The sequence below is a fragment of the Saccopteryx leptura genome, chromosome 8 (genome assembly GCF_036850995.1).
Source record: "Saccopteryx leptura isolate mSacLep1 chromosome 8, mSacLep1_pri_phased_curated, whole genome shotgun sequence".
Classification (NCBI taxonomy): Eukaryota; Metazoa; Chordata; class Mammalia; order Chiroptera; family Emballonuridae; genus Saccopteryx; species Saccopteryx leptura.
This window is the reverse complement of record NC_089510.1, coordinates 2,495,912-2,511,570: the sequence shown is the minus strand read 5'-3', so window position 1 is coordinate 2,511,570 and position 15,659 is coordinate 2,495,912. Positions and strand designations below refer to the sequence as shown.

Here is a 15,659-nt window from a genome sequence, read left to right as displayed (position 1 = left end):
GGCCCCTAACCCACACACAGCCAGGGTTCCGGACAGGTGGCCCCTTCCCCACACACAGCCAGGGTTCCGGACAGGTGGCCCCTTCCCCACATGCCGCCAGGGCTCCAGACAGGTGGCCCCTTCCCCACACAGCCAGGGCTGCGGACAGGTGGCCCCTTCCCCACACACAGCCAGGGCTCCGGGCAGGTGGCCCCTTCCCCACACACAGCCAGGGCTCCGGGCAGGTGGCCCCTTCCCCACACACAGCCAGGGCTGCGGACAGGTGGCCCCTTCCCCACACACCGCCAGGGCTCCGGACAGGTGGCCCCTTCCCCACACACAGCCAGGACTCCGGGCAGGTGGCCCCTTTCCCCAAACTCTCTGTTTCAGTTGTTCGGTAGGTTGGTCATTCTAGGGAGGAGACAGCCTCTTGCCAACATCTTGGAGTCTGGCCCTCATTCATAATAGTTCTCAACCTAGCACAGCTTCCAGGCAGTGACTGGACGTGTAGAGACTGCTACGTGCATCTTATAAATATAGAGGAGAGATATATAAATATATATTTGAAGCCAGAATCACAGATATCTTTCAAGTATATTTTTTAAACCGAGAACTACTCATGTATAGATCATTTAGGTCAGTGGTTTTTCCATCTTTTTACACACTTGGGGGCCAGTGAAAATTGGAGAATTATTTCAAGGACCACTAAAGGCAGAAATCAGCCTGCGCATCGGCGAACTCGACTCAGTTCATCGGGGCTCTGATCTTCCTACAATCTCAGGGTGGTGAACTCTCTCGCAGACCAGCATAAAATCTCTGGCCCACAGGTCCCGCAAACTGGAGGTTGAAACAACACTGATTTAGATTTAAGAACATAGTTGAGCTAGTTTAACATAATGGCAATAAATACATTATTAAACATATTTAGGAAGCTAAACGACTGTGTTTTCTTTTTTCTCGTCCTTGATATCTGACTTGAAAGCGTTTACAATAAGTGTGATACAGTTAAAGCTTAACTTTTATTCTATTCACTCTCCCTCCTCACAAAAATTCAAAGTAAAGACACACACACACACACACACACACACATAAATACTCAGTGAGCGGTTAGACTCTCATCACACCCTACTTGTCCCACTCACACCCACATTGGGGGTGATGCTGCCTGGTGAGATCTAGCAACTGGATCTTGAGGGAAAGAGAAAAATGAAGAAATCACCCCCCCCCTCCAGTCCTGTCCCCTGATTGACCAGTGCCAGGGGCTCTGCCTTGGCTATAAACTCTCTCCTCAGACCCCAGCATCTGTGGTAAGACTGTTGAGGGTTCGTTCGCTAGTGACACCATGTGCCTTTCCGGAGACAGCGCTATGAAACAATACCCCAGCATCAAGGATTATTAACATCACCCCCTCTCTCGTCCTCAGCCCGGGCGGCATACAGGTGCGTCTCCTGGGGGGGGAGCGTTTCTTCTTCACGCCGCCGTCCCACGTGTTCAGAATTGCCCGTGTCTGAGGACTTTGCTTTTTTTTTAATGCACAGCTACTTCAGATGTTCCCTTCCTCGTCTTTGGGCTGTCTCCTCGTCTACATGGTGATGTAAAGTCATTTCCTTCCTCTGCTACGTTTTGTTCCTCAGAAGTGTTTTATCACCGGGGTGCAGGTGGCTCTCCCTGTCTGAGCCTTGCCTGTTCCAGGCCCCGTGTTCATTTTCTCTCTCGTCAAAGCCTCTGGCTCGTGAGGCCAGCCACATGCCTCGTGCATGTGCTCGGTGTGGAGACAATAAGGAAGGATTATATGCTAAGCCAGGGGCCCAGGAACAAACATGAGGCTAGTTATCATTTGCCTCATCCTACTAGGTATCCAATTCCTAAAAAACAAATTTTTTTTTTTAAATGTGTGATTCAATATTTTGGGGAATTAGAAATCTCGATGGTTACAGTAACTAGGGTAAAAAGCACACCACTGACGTTCTACATAGGTGATACAAATGTCTATAAAAATAACCAAATCGCTGTGTGTTTGACTTACACTCGCTGTCATTGTGACTGTTTATTTGTCCCGTTACCTGATATCAGAGAGGAGGGAGCTGAATATCTAAATATATCGCAAAGCTTTGTGTCACCCTCTAAGGGAGACGTTCCATTTTAATTTTTTTTATTTTTTTACTTTACTAGTTCTGCATTTTATTTACTCTTCTTCAAAGTCTGCGTCTCTCTCTGTTTCTTTTTTTTTTTTTATTCATTGTATCACGCTTTGATTTGAAATCTTGGCATAAAAATTCAATGAGCATATTGTTATTCAGGAAGAAAAATAAAACAGGAAAGAAAAGGTAGGTGAAATAGGGTCGTTTAGATCCGGGACTTTGTAAAAACACTGACTCAGGCTGGAGTACGTCTTCGATGTTATTTATTTACTGAGTTTCAGGAGCCCAGAAGTTCTTTTTTTTTTTTTAATTCATTTTTCTTGTCAGAAAAGAAAGATTATTTTAGATGTAGACAATATTATTCTAAAGTTTTAGGGCAAGGCAAAAGACCTAGAGTAGTTGAAATAATTTTGAAAATGAGATGGCAGTGTCACTGTCCTCGACATGAAGGCCGGTGTGTCAACCGTGACAAGACAGTGTACAGTCAGAAGGAGGACAGACGCCTGTATCCATGGAACTGAACAGGGAACCAGAAAACACAGCCGCACAAGGACACCCCACTGATTCTGGACAAAAGCACAGAAGCAATTCAACGCAGCATGGATTAAAAAAAAATGAGCCTCCACCTGATAGGAAAATTAATTCAAAATGGTCATGGACTTAAATGTAAAGTGTAAAGCTATCTAACTTTTAGAAAAATGATTTAAAATCACAGGAGGGGGGGGAAGCTTTGGTACTGAGACCACACACCGAACATTCTTAGACTTGATTTTAAACATGTGATTCATCAAAGCAACAATCCACAGGCTGGACATCGTGGTCGGTAAAAAGCTACAAGGTGGGAAGAGATATTTGCAAATTTTGTATCCATCCAAGAACTGTTCTCTCCAGGGGTCCCCAAACATTTTACACAGGGGGCCCGTTCACTGTCCCTCAGACCGTTGGAGGGCCGCCACATACAGTGCTCCCCTCACTGACCACCAATTAAAGAGGTGCCCCTTCCGGAAGTGCGGTGGGGGGCCGGATAAATGGCCTCAGGGGGCCGCAATCTGGGGACGCCTGCTTAAGGGACTCTCGAAACATATCGGAAATCCAGCAATCCAATTAGCAAAATGATATAAACATAAGAAGAGACATTTCACCCAAGAGAGTACATTTTAAAAGTGTTCAGTATCATTAGTCATTAGGAAAACGCAAATTAACACCACAATGAGCTGTTACCGTATGCCTATCAGAAGGGCTAAAAATACAAAAGTAAATAAAAACAGCGACACCCCTGAATGCTGGGGAGGATGCAGAGAAATGGGGTGACACAGTGCTGGCGGGAATGTCAAGAGGGTGGGGGAGGGGAGGGGCACAAAGAAAACCAGTTAGAAGGTGATGGAAGACAATTGGACTTTGGGTGATGGGAATGCAACATAATCAAATGTCAAAATAACCTAGAGATGTTTTCTCTGAACATATGTACCCTGATTTATCAATGTCACCCCATTAAAATTAATAATAAAAAAAAAGAGGGCGGCCACTCTCGAGAACAGTTTAGTCATTTCTTTTAAAACTTGACAAATACCACGTGCCTCAGTGACTGTGGCCCTGGGGACGTATCTCAGAGAAATGAAAACATAGGTTCACGCATGCGCGCGCACACACACATGCACACACACACACACATGCACACACACGCACACACACATACACACACACATGCACATGCACACACACACATGTGCGCGCACACACACGCACACACACATGCACATGCACGCATGCACACGCACGCACATGCACACACACGCACATACATGCACACACAGGCACACACAGGCACGCACGCACACACATGCACACGCACACATGCGCACACACACATACATACACACATGCACACACATGCACACGCACACACGCATGCACATGCGCACACGCACACACACATGCACACGCACGGCAGCCTCTTCTGTAATCGGCCAGAACTGGAAGCAGCTCAGGTGTCCTTCTGTAGGTGGATGGCCGGGCAAACTGAAACATCCGCGCCGTGGAATATGGCCCAGTAATAAAAAAATAAAAAAAGGCACAGACTCGATAGATTTGGCGACCTGCATGAATCTTCAGAGAACTGCTGGGTGGAAAAAAAAAAAAAATGAATAAATAAGAGCCAATTCCAAAAGTCTCCCCAGTTCAGGATTTCATTTTCTGTCTCATTCTGGAAATGGCCACGTGATAGAAGCAGATGACTGATTCCTGCTGGCCCCGCCGTGAGAGAGGCGTCAGTGGGACGGAGCGGGTGTGGGGGGGACTCGATGGGGAGGAAAGGACAACCTGGGGGAGCTTGGTGGGGACTGGGACCGGGGCGCACTGGGCTTGACCGTGTCGATGTCAGAACCCCGGCTGTGACGTCGTGTTCTCGTCTGCAAGACGTTCTCATCTCATCATGAGGAAGGGCGCGCCCTGGGTCTCTCCTGGTCTCCGGCACTTGCCCGAGACTCCAGCGTTGTTTCAGCGTCAGAGAGCTTCGTGTGCCGGTGTCACGGTGTTTGTCAGCGCGTCACAAAGGCACATTCGGTGACACAAGGACGAGACCTGTCTGCAGCTGGGTACTCATCTCTCTCTCTCTCTCTCTCTCTCTCTCTCTCGCCCCCCGCCCGCACCCCGTCAGGTCTGCGTGGGGCTGTGGCGTTCGCCTTAGCCATTCGGGACACGGAGTCCCCGCCCAAGCAGATGGTGTTCACGACGACGCTGCTGCTGGTGTTCTTCACCGTCTGGGTGTTCGGAGGCGGGACGACCCCCATGCTGAGCTGGCTCCGGATCCGGTGAGTGGTGCGTTCCGCTGCGGGACGCAGAGCGTGAGGTGCATGCCTGGCCGCCCCGTTCCCGCGCGAGGGGTGCCGATGTGGACCAAGGACCCTGCGGGTCTGGGCACGGATTCTTCCTGGGGGGAAACTTGACCCTCATGCTGCACGGTGAAAACAGTCTGACCTATCACCAACTGGACAGACTTTTCCCAGAGTCCTAGAGATCTCAGGGTGACGTCTGTCTGCCGTCTGTCCCTAGAAACGATCCATGAATTCCTCCACATCCCAGTTGACTGGATACGTTGGGATATCGGCAAAGAAGGAGTGAGACTCGGGTCTCATCCTCGAGACGCTCACGATCCAATAGGATTTTAAAATTTTTTCTTTGTTTTGAAATTAAATTTACTGGGGTGACATTGATCAGTGAGAGGACGTAGGTCTCGGGTGAACATCTCTGCAGCATTTGAATTGCTGATTGTGTTGTGGGCCCATCACCCAAAGTCAGATCATTTTCCGTCACCGTATGTTTGTCCTTCTGTACCGCTTCCCCTCCCCCCACACCCCCTCCCCCTGGTCACCACCTCACTTTTATCTCTGTCCATGAGTCTCAGTTTTATATCCCACCTGTGTGTGAAATCACACGGTTCTCAGCTTTTTCCGATTTACTTCTTTCATTTAGTATAATGTTCTCAAGGTCCATCCGTGTTGTCGTAAATGTCACTATGTCATCATTTCTTATGGCTGAGTAGTATTCCAGTGTGTTTATATGTACCACATCTTCTTTATCCAGCCCTCTATTGAGGGCTTTTATCAACAATCAAAGTTGTTTTTATCAACAACTTTGGCTGTTTCTGTGTCTTGGTTACTGTGAACAATGCTGCGATGAGCATGGGGGAGCGTGTGTCTTTCTGTGCCAATGCTTTCGAGGTTTTAGATAGATACCCAGTAGAGGGATTACTGGGTCACATCATAATTCTATTCTTAATTTTTTGAGGCACCACCATACTGTCTTCCATAATGGCTGTACCAGTTTACATTCCCACCAGCAGTGGACGAGGGTTCCTGTGTCTCCACAGCCTCTCCAACCCTTGTTATCACCTGTCTTGTTGATAACAGCTAATCTCACAGGAGTGAGGTGGTATCTCATTGTAGTTCTGATTTGCATTTCTTGAATAGCTAGTGAAGATGAGCATCTTTTCATACGTCTGTTGACCATCTGTATGTCCTCTTGGGAGAAGTGTCTGCCCAGGTCCTCTGCCCGTTGCTATGGGTTTGTACAGAGAAGCCTCTCACGCCCCAGAGGACCTGCATTCGTTTTGTTTGTAGCTCCTCACAACACCTGAGGTAGAACTAGGGACACAGGACATGCTTCCTTCAACACGCCTGGCCAGTGGGCCCTCTGACTCTCCAGCACGATGCTGTAGACATCGCTTAAACCATTTCTCAGAGAAGAGGGGGCCACAGCTTCCGTACAGGCCTGCATGGAGCATGATTGTTAACCTGAAGGTATGCACGGAGCGGACGGTTTGATGACAATGGATACCTTGTGCCATTTGTGAAAACGGGTCCATCTGTATTTCTTCATTCTACCTTTATTTACGTGTTTCTTTGACCTGGATCTAGTTTCTGTGTCCCAGAATATAATGGCACTCTAGGTAAGCCACATCTTACTTCTCAAAGCCAAACGTCAGGAGGGACCCCACAGAGGGTCCCTCCCCAATCCCTGCCCCCTGCCCCCTGCCCCTCCACTCTCTGTGAGGCACATTCACATTCGTATGTGACCGGAAAAGGACTTCACATGGATTCTTACCGACAAGGACTCTCAATCCAGCGCCGGTATCGTGCCTGGCACTTCGTAGGATTGAGTCACTAATCACTACGTGGAAAAAATTAAATGAACATAACCACAAACGTCCTTTTCTTTTGTTAAGTCCTTCCTGGGCACTTTCTGCCCATCTGACAAAGAGGAAGCAGGAGCAGGAGGTCTCGTGTGAGAAGTTCCCTGTCGGAGAGCCGGAGCTGGGCCACGGGGCGAGGGTGAGACCAGACCCAGGAGAGGACGGAGCTCTTGCCGGGTCGTGGGGGCCGGCCGAGCTCCGGGGAGGGCATGGTGGAGGCCGGCCGAGCTCCAGGAGGGCGTGGACGTGGGGGCCGGCCGAGCTCCGGGGAGGGCGTGGTGGAGGCCGGCCGAGCTCCGGGAAGGGCGTGGACGCAGGTGGACGAGCTCCAGGAAGGGCGTGGTCATGGGGGCCGGCCGAGCTCCGGGAAGGGCGTGGACGTGGAGGCCGGCCGAGCTCCGGGAAGGGCGTGGACGTGGAGGCCGGCCGAGCTCCGGGCAGGGCGTGGACGCAGGTGGACGGGCTCCGGGAAGGGCGTGGACGTGGGGGCCGGCCGAGCTCCGGGAGGGCGTGGACGTGGAGACCAGCCGAGCTCCGGGCAGGGCGTGGACGCAGGTGGACGGGCTCCGGGAAGGGCGTGGACGTGGGGGCCGGCCGAGCTCCGGGAGGGCGTGGACGTGGGGGCCGGCCGAGCTCCGGGAGGGCGTGGACGTGGGGGCCGGCCGAGCTCCGGGAGGGCGTGGACGTGGGGGCCGGCCGAGCTCCGGGAAGGGCATGGACGTGGAGGCCGGCCGAGCTCCGGGCAGGGCGTGGACGCAGGTGGACGAGCTCCGGGAAGGGCATGGACGTGGAGGCCGGCCGAGCTCCGGGAAGGGCGTGGACGCAGGTGGACGAGCTCTGGGAAGGGCGTGGACATGGGGGCCGGCCGAGCTCCGGGGAGGGCGTGGACGTGGAGACCAGCCGAGCTCCGGGCAGGGCGTGGACGCAGGTGGACGGGCTCCGGGAAGGGCGTGGACGTGGGGGCCGGCCGAGCTCCGGGAGGGCGTGGACGTGGAGACCAGCCGAGCTCCGGGCAGGGCGTGGACGCAGGTGGACGGGCTCCGGGAGGGCGTGGACGTGGGGGCCGGCCGAGCTCCGGGAAGGGCGTGGTCATGGGGGCCGGCCGAGCTCCGGGAAGGGCGTGGACGTGGAGGCCGGCCGAGCTCCGGGGAGGGCGTGGACGTGGGGGGACGGGCAGGGTTCTGGAACGCTTGTGGAATTATTTTCCAGGCATAACTGTGTGACCTGCAGCTCCTCTCACAGCGGCGGCTGCCGTGAGCTCCCAGGTGTCAGCGCGCATAGTGCGTTACACCCCACAGCGCCGGGTCCCGGGATCTGTCCGTAAGAGAGCGAGCACACTCGGGTTTCTGGAAGATAAAAGTCAGCAGGCGGGTTCCTGCGTGGGAAAGTTAGGGCTTGGAAAGTCGAAAGGCAGCGGATGCCCATCCCCCCAAGATTAAAAAGTAGCAAACACCCGATGGGGCACATTGGAATATTCAGAACATCAATTGGTGGTGTCAACGCTTCCTTAACGTCTTTCTTAGGGTCCTGCGTGCGCTGGTAACTGATCTCCTGCTGTCTTCCCTTGTCCCGAGGAGGCTGTCCCCAAGTCAGTGACAGGTTGTTCTCCGAAAGGGTTTCTGCACTCTCCCGTGGGGTTTTCCAACATCGCTCGTGGACTTCACATGGACGTCAGCGCTCCGTAGCCGATACCGGGTCTGACTGCCCAGTTGGGCGAGGAGAGGGGAGTGTGGTGACAGGGTTCTGGGCGAGTGAGGAGAACGACCCAGTGACAGAGCAGGGGGGCACAGGGAAAGGGAGCGCTGTCACCCCAGCCTCCGCGGGAGGGGGGCCTGAGGCCGCGTCGCCGGCGTTGCCAGGCCCTGTGGGGGGTGCGGCACGAGGCTGCCGGTCAAGGCGTTGCCCGGGGGAACCGGCCCCACGTGGCCCGACTCCCAGGCCCTGCGGGGGGTGCGGCACGAAGCCGCCGGGTCACGGCGTTGCCCGGGGGAACCGGCCCCACGCGCCCAACCCCCAGGCCCTGCGGGGGGTGCGGCACGAGGCTGCCGGTCACGGCGTTGCCCGGGGAAACCGGCCCCACGCGCCCGACTCCCAGGCCCTGCGGGGGGTGCGGCACGAGGCTGCCGGTCACGGCGTTGCCCGGGGAAACCGGCCCCACGCGCCCGACTCCCAGGCGCTGCGGGGGGTGCGGCACGAGGCTGTGGGTCACGGCGTTGCCCGGGGGAACCGGCCCCACGCGCCCGACTCCCAGGCTCGGCTGCCAGCCAGGAGGTGCGCGAGGAGCAAAGGCAGGATTGATGTATTTAGGGAAAGGGGGTGACGGGGCTCCCCTCTACTGGGCAAGGTGAAGGGCTCAGCTGGGAACAAGAGGGTTCGTCTGCAACTCAAGGGTCCGGGCGGGAACCCAGTTAGAAGGAACAGAGACGCGGCCGTGAGGAACTCGGGAAGGAACCTGGAGTCACAGACACCCGCGTGCCCAGGGAGGCGGCCCGGGCGGAGAGGATACAGGCAGCGAGGCCACGGTGAAGCCCGCAAGGCCCTCCGACTTGAACGCTCAAACTCGTGAACCCCAGACCCCTAGGTCCCCACAGTCCAGCTCAGAGCTCCAGGAAGTGCATTTCTACCACACTCCGGGCAGTGCTCACGCCCCCGGGGCCAGGACCACCCCCACGTGGAGAGGGGGCGAATGTCAATGCCACCAGGCTGGACGGGGGCGCCCGGGCCCGGCGGGCCTGAGCCTGCAGGTTCGAGTCCCCGGTGCCCCTGTGGGTGGAGGACAGGGGCCGTCCTGAGGAGTGGGTGTCACCTTGCGCCAGGGAAGGGGCGGGAATGAGAACGCACCACAACACACGTGGGCACATGGACCACGAGTCCCCGTGCACACGCGGGAGCATGCAAGCGTGACAGAAATTTGCCGCAACCGTGTTGCAAGTGACAGGTGCCCTCCTTCTCAGTCACAGTTTAGGACGTTACCGAAGAAATCCTCAATTCTGTTACATGAAAGTGTTAAGTCGATGTTTTAGGTCAGTGATCCCTGGGCCACGGACCGGTACCGGTCCGTGGGCCATTTGGTACCAGTCCGCAGAGAAAGAATAAATAACTTACATTATTTCCGTTTTATTTATATTTAAGTCTGAACAATGTTTTATTTTCAAAAAATGACCAGATTCCCTCTGTTACATCCGTCTAAGACTCACTCTTAACGCTTGTCTCATAAGTTCAACAATTATATTTAAAAATACCACAGTTTTTACGCCGGTCGCATAATTTTATTTTGTGCATTTATCTGTCCCACCCTAAAGGCCGGTTCGTGAAAACATTTTCTGACATTAAATCGGTCCGTGGCCCAAAAAAGGTTGGGGACCACTGCTTTAGATGACGTTCAGCGAGGCCTTCCCTGTGTGCAGAACGAGGTCTCATTAGCCGACTTTCCTGTCAGACTCCTCCCATGAGATACCAGGATGTGAGCAGAGTGGGGGTGAAATAAAACAACACAGGGGAAACCCAGGGGTGCAGCACCCTTGAATGAGCCAAGCACCCTCATTCGGTGTGTGACTTATTCATACACTTCACATGGCTTTCCCATCTTTTCATTTTTTTTTTAAGTGAAAGGAGAGGAGATAGAGAGACAGACTCTCGCATGTGCCCTGATCAGGATCCACCTGGCAACCCCCAACTGGAGCCGATGCTTGAATCAGCCAAGCTGTTTTTAGTGCCTGAGGCCAACGCTCAGACCAATCCAGCCACTGGGTGCAAGAGGGGAAGAGAAAGAGAAGGAGGAGAGGGAAAGGGAGAGAAGCAGATGGTCTCTTCACTTGTGTTCCCAGACCGGGAATCGAACCTGGGACATCCACATGTCCCAGGCCGGCACCCTATCCACTGAGCCAACCAGCCAGGGGCTTTCCCTTCTTGATTGTTTTCATTCTACATTATTTTTTCTCTTAAAGTATTTAGGTATATAGATTTGAGTGTTCATCAAAAACTTGAGTTGGGTTTTCTCATGCCTATAACATTTGCCATTTAGTCACAAACGACTACGGTGGGATGCGGATACAGTGTTTCCTAGAAGGCGGGAAGGTCCATCCTAAGAGGCAGGGCACTTGGATGGAAATGGCTTTTAACACAGCAATGCTCCCGCGCTTGGAGACACTCGGAATGATCCTTCCTTGGGAAACAAAGTCTCCACTGAGTAAGTCTTGTCTTAAGCACATTCAAACTTCTTGGCCTAACTAAAGCCCTTTTATTTTATTTCAAAAACCAAGACAATAGTTTAATGCAGCGTTGGCAACAAATGGCAGATCTTAGTTTTTCAAAATTCTGGAGGAAAAGAGAAGACCCCCCCCCCCCAGTGTTCTCTTGGAGATATTCACGTAAGAGAAAGCAGAATGGTTTCTTTTCTTTCTTTTTTTTAATATTTACTTATTGATTTTAGTGAGAGAGGCTGGAAGAGAGGGAAAGAGAGAGAGAGAGAGAGAGAGAGAGAGAGAGAGGAACATCAGTCTGTTCCTGTACGTGCCCTGACCAGGGATCGAACCTGCAACCTCTGTGCTTCAAGACGAAGCTTTTCATAACCAACTGAGCTATCCAGCCAGGGCCGAATGGTTCCTTGGTGAGGGCCAGGGGCTTCCTTCTTTCTGTGGGACACATTAGCACCGGCGGTGAAAAAATAACCCAACGTCCAGTCTTCATGGAGGAGCTCTCAGTCCTCCAGGAAATAGAAGCTTTGCCCTGTGGCGGCCAGGAAACAGGACTGTCAGTGAATAGTCACACGTGCCTACCAACACGCCTCCGAGACCCCTCCAGGGCAGAGCTCTGAGAAATGGCACGGGAGGTGACGCCATGACATCCTTGGTTTAGAGTAGGGCACCGCACGGAGCTAACCGGGCACACGAGACTGCAGCCCTCCCCACAGCTGCACACCTTCCCGGGGCTCCCCGGGTAGGAATGCTGGACCCGCCTCTGCACAATCTCTGAACCACAGTCAGGCAGAAAGCCTTCCTCACCAGAACCACGCAGAACGTGTGTTCCAGCTGGCGTTGGAGCGCGCCTTCAGCCAGGTGGCCCGACAGCTTCCAGATGCGGCTGCTGACATCTCAGTACGACAGCATTCACCGAGGACTTACTCTGTGCCAGCTGTTACATAAAGAATTGTGAGGCACGTAGGTCTCCCAGGACCCGGCCTGTGACCTGTCCAATGGGAGTGATCCTCGTAGCTACCTGCTAGGGCGGGTGAGGGCTGGCTGAGTGGCCGTGGGTCACATGGCAGGGTGGGGGAGGGCTGGCCGGGTGGCCGTGGGTCACATGGCAGAGTGGGTGAGGGCTGGCCGAGAGGCCGTGGGTCACATGGCAGGGTGGGTGAGGGCTGGCCGGGTGGCCGTGGGTCACATGGCAGGGTGGGTGAGGGCTGGCCGGGTGGCCGTGGGTCACATGGCAGGGTGGGTGAGGGCTGGCCGGGTGGCCGTGGGTCACATGGCAGAGTGGGTGAGGGCTGGCCGGGTGGCAGTGGGTCACATGGCAGAGTGGGTGAGGGCTGGCCGGGTGGCCGTGGGTCACATGGCAGAGTGGGTGAGGGCTGGCCGAGAGGCCGTGGGTCACATGGCAGGGTGGGTGAGGGCTGGCCGGGTGGCCGTGGATCACATGGCAGGGTGGGTGAGGGCTGGCCGGGTGGCCGTGGGTCACATGGCAGGGTGGGTGAGGGCTGGCCGGGTGGCCGTGGGTCACATGGCAGAGTGGGTGAGGGCTGGCCGGGTGGCAGTGGGTCACATGGCAGAGTGGGTGAGGGCTGGCCGGGTGGCAGTGGGTCACATGGCAGAGTGGGTGAGGGCTGGCCGAGAGGCCGTGGGTCACATGGCAGGGTGGGTGAGGGCTGGCCGGGTGGCCGTGGGTCACATGGCAGGGTGGGTGAGGGCTGGCCGGGTGCCGTGGGTCACATGGCAGGGTGGGTGAGGGCTGGCCGGGTGGCCGTGGGTCACATGGCAGGGTGGGTGAGGGCTGGCCGGGTGGCCGTGGGTCACATGGCAGGGTGGGTGAGGGCTGGCCGGGTGGCAGTGGGTCACATGGCAGGGTGGGTGAGGGCTGGCCGGGTGGCCGTGGGTCACATGGCAGGGTGGGTGAGGGCTGGCCGGGTGGCCGTGGGTCACATGGCAGAGTGGGTGAGGGCTGGCCGAGAGGCCGTGGGTCACATGGCAGGGTGGGTGAGGGCTGGCCGAGAGGCCGTGGGTCACATGGCAGGGTGGGTGAGGGCTGGCCGGGTGGCCGTGGGTCACATGGCAGAGTGGGTGAGGGCTGGCCGAGAGGCCGTGGGTCACATGGCAGAGTGGGTGAGGGCTGGCCGAGAGGCCGTGGGTCACATGGCAGGGTGGGTGAGGGCTGGCCGAGAGGCCGTGGGTCACATGGCAGGGTGGGTGAGGGCTGGCCGGGTGGCCGTGGGTCACATGGCAGGGTGGGTGAGGGCTGGCCGGGTGGCCGTGGGTCACATGGCAGCTGGGCCGCAGAGCCACACTCCAGCCCAGGTAGTCTGAGCCCAGCCAGGGCAGGCACACCCAGCTCCTCTGCCCTGTGCAGACAGGAGCTTCCTCCTGATGCCTACAATCCGTCTTGATTAACGGGTCCTGGGGGGCAGGGGGCGATGTGCTTCTATAACCGAGACAGGCCTCCTAGAAACAGACACGGGAAGGCTCGTCCATCAGGAGTGACTGGCTGCCTTGCTCACGCAGCACTGACGTTTTCTGGTGCGGCTTTCTCTCCTTGACCCGGAACAGTTCGTGGTGAACAAGACCAGCCATGGTCCGAAGTAGCTGGAAGGGCCAGTCTGTTTTCCTCAAGAAGAACTTGGGAACTATGGGACTTTGTCACCCTGGTGCCCAACTCCCAAATCCTCTCAGGATCTTACGTCAGATGGAAGTTGGCATCTTTCACAGATCAAACACACACACACACACACACACACACACACACACACACACACACCCTGCCCTCCGTCCACTGCAGAGTACATAACTTCCAGTTAGTGTGTTGTCTCCACTGTTACTATTTTACTGAAATATTTAAATCCTATTTGGGGTTTATGACCCGTCCCTATTAGAGGCCATCCTGGAATGCCGTCTCTTTATCGTGTATACCCACTGGCTACTAATGGCCATCCACAGAGTGCACCCAGAGCTAGATAGAGAACTGTCTCTGTTGATGTTTTAAATCTTAAACCAGAGCCCAATGAGATGCTCAACACCTGCCAATGGCCTCAGTTTATCACTGAAGCTGGGGAAGGTCAGCTTAGTCCAAGCGAGGAATCCGTCTAATTAAGTTCCCTCCGTGTCCAGCTGGTCTTGCGTCCAGCCTCCCGGGAGTTCAGCGGTTGGTTTCCTGGGCGTGTTCACTCAGCGGATTGGCGCACGCCCTCTGGAGGGAGGTGGATGGTGGAGATCCCAGCCCTCCTCTCTCTTACGGCCGTGGGACCTTGAGCAATGAATTCGATGTCTCTGGACCCCGAGTCTCTCGTTTGTAAAATTGGAATAATAACCACCATTTCAGATGATCAGGAGGATGAAGTGCAGAAGGGATCAAGGATTTAGGACATGCAATAATGCTCAAGAAAGGTCGCTCTTACAATACCCAGGGGACCAGCATGAGCCTGTTCTTATCCAAACATTCTTTCATTGCCTATGGCATGCACATATACATATGGTGTTATTCATTAGCAATATTTGTGAAAGTTATGGCTTACATGGAAAATAAGAAGACATACTATTCTTTGGGGGAGCTTAGTTCATTTTATGTAACAGCTAGAGTCATCAATGGTACAGCCAGATCCTGTTGCTGACTTCAAAATTATAAAGTTCTTAAAGAAAAAAAGGCTCACAAAAATCTTTATACTTATTCAACAGCTCAGGGAGATTCTTTCCAGAATGTGTCTATCTCCTTCTCAATATTATCTCTGCTGAGGATCTTTTCTGATATTTAATTAGCACTATTTCATCAAGATGTGTGTGTGTGTGTGTGTATGTATCCATTTCATTGTTTTGAATTGATTTTGTAACAATTTGTGTTATTATGTATCAATTTATATGCATTGGCAGGCTTGAAAAATACTCTCTGTCATGAAACATGGAAAATCCATTTACTCTATTGAATGGAGCCTTAGACTTTACATTCCTTACCCCTGACCCCCATTTAAAACGGCGTTCTCTTTTCCATAAGTTTTTCTAAAAAAACAAAAACAAAAACGTTTTACAACTCCAAACATTAATTGCTCAAATCAATCTAGTCTGACATATTCTATTAGAGATATTGGATGGGTGTGGTAACCTATGGTCGACCTCAGCGTAGGCTTGGCTGATAATCAGCCTCATGAGTGAGCAGCTGGTGAGCTTGCTTCCAGCGCCGTCTGGGCTCCTGAGTACTCTTCCTCTGTGTGTGCAGATGCTCTGGGGGCCCAGGAATAAGAGCCTGGCTCTTGACAACCGCCGGCGACTTCCCACTCGCCCTGTTCTTATCGACCGCCTCCACCGTATTCTTGAGAACATCGCTATCAGTAACCTTCACCCACTTTCTTGAGTTTACCAAACAACGCACGAATGTGCTGCTTGTTCTCCTGAAGAGAATGGATTAGGGGCGGCTGTTCTCAGAAAGTGTTATCCAAGACCGGTGCCGACTTAAAGGAATAGTTGTATCTTCAGGTAGTAGACAAAGTCTGAAAACACTTTGTTTTTTTATTTTTCTTTTACATTTTTATTTCAGGATTTTTTTTTTAATGGGGAAAAGTATTATTGTCACATAACCCACATCTATGGCAGGTACCTCCAGTTTATATGGGAAATGCTGAATGGTACACACAGGTTGAGCGTGGTAAG

The 15,659-nt window shown here is 53.8% G+C and overlaps 1 protein-coding gene across 1 annotated transcript in view; it reads left to right on the top strand.

The window, feature by feature from the left end:
- Positions 1-15,659, top strand: part of SLC9A9 (solute carrier family 9 member A9) — a 498,743-nt gene that overhangs the window by 334,570 nt on the left and 148,514 nt on the right. The window contains exon 12 of the mRNA XM_066347824.1: positions 4,777-4,930. Within this exon, the coding sequence (XP_066203921.1) occupies positions 4,777-4,930 (154 nt within the window). The remainder of the gene's footprint in view (positions 1-4,776; positions 4,931-15,659) is intronic.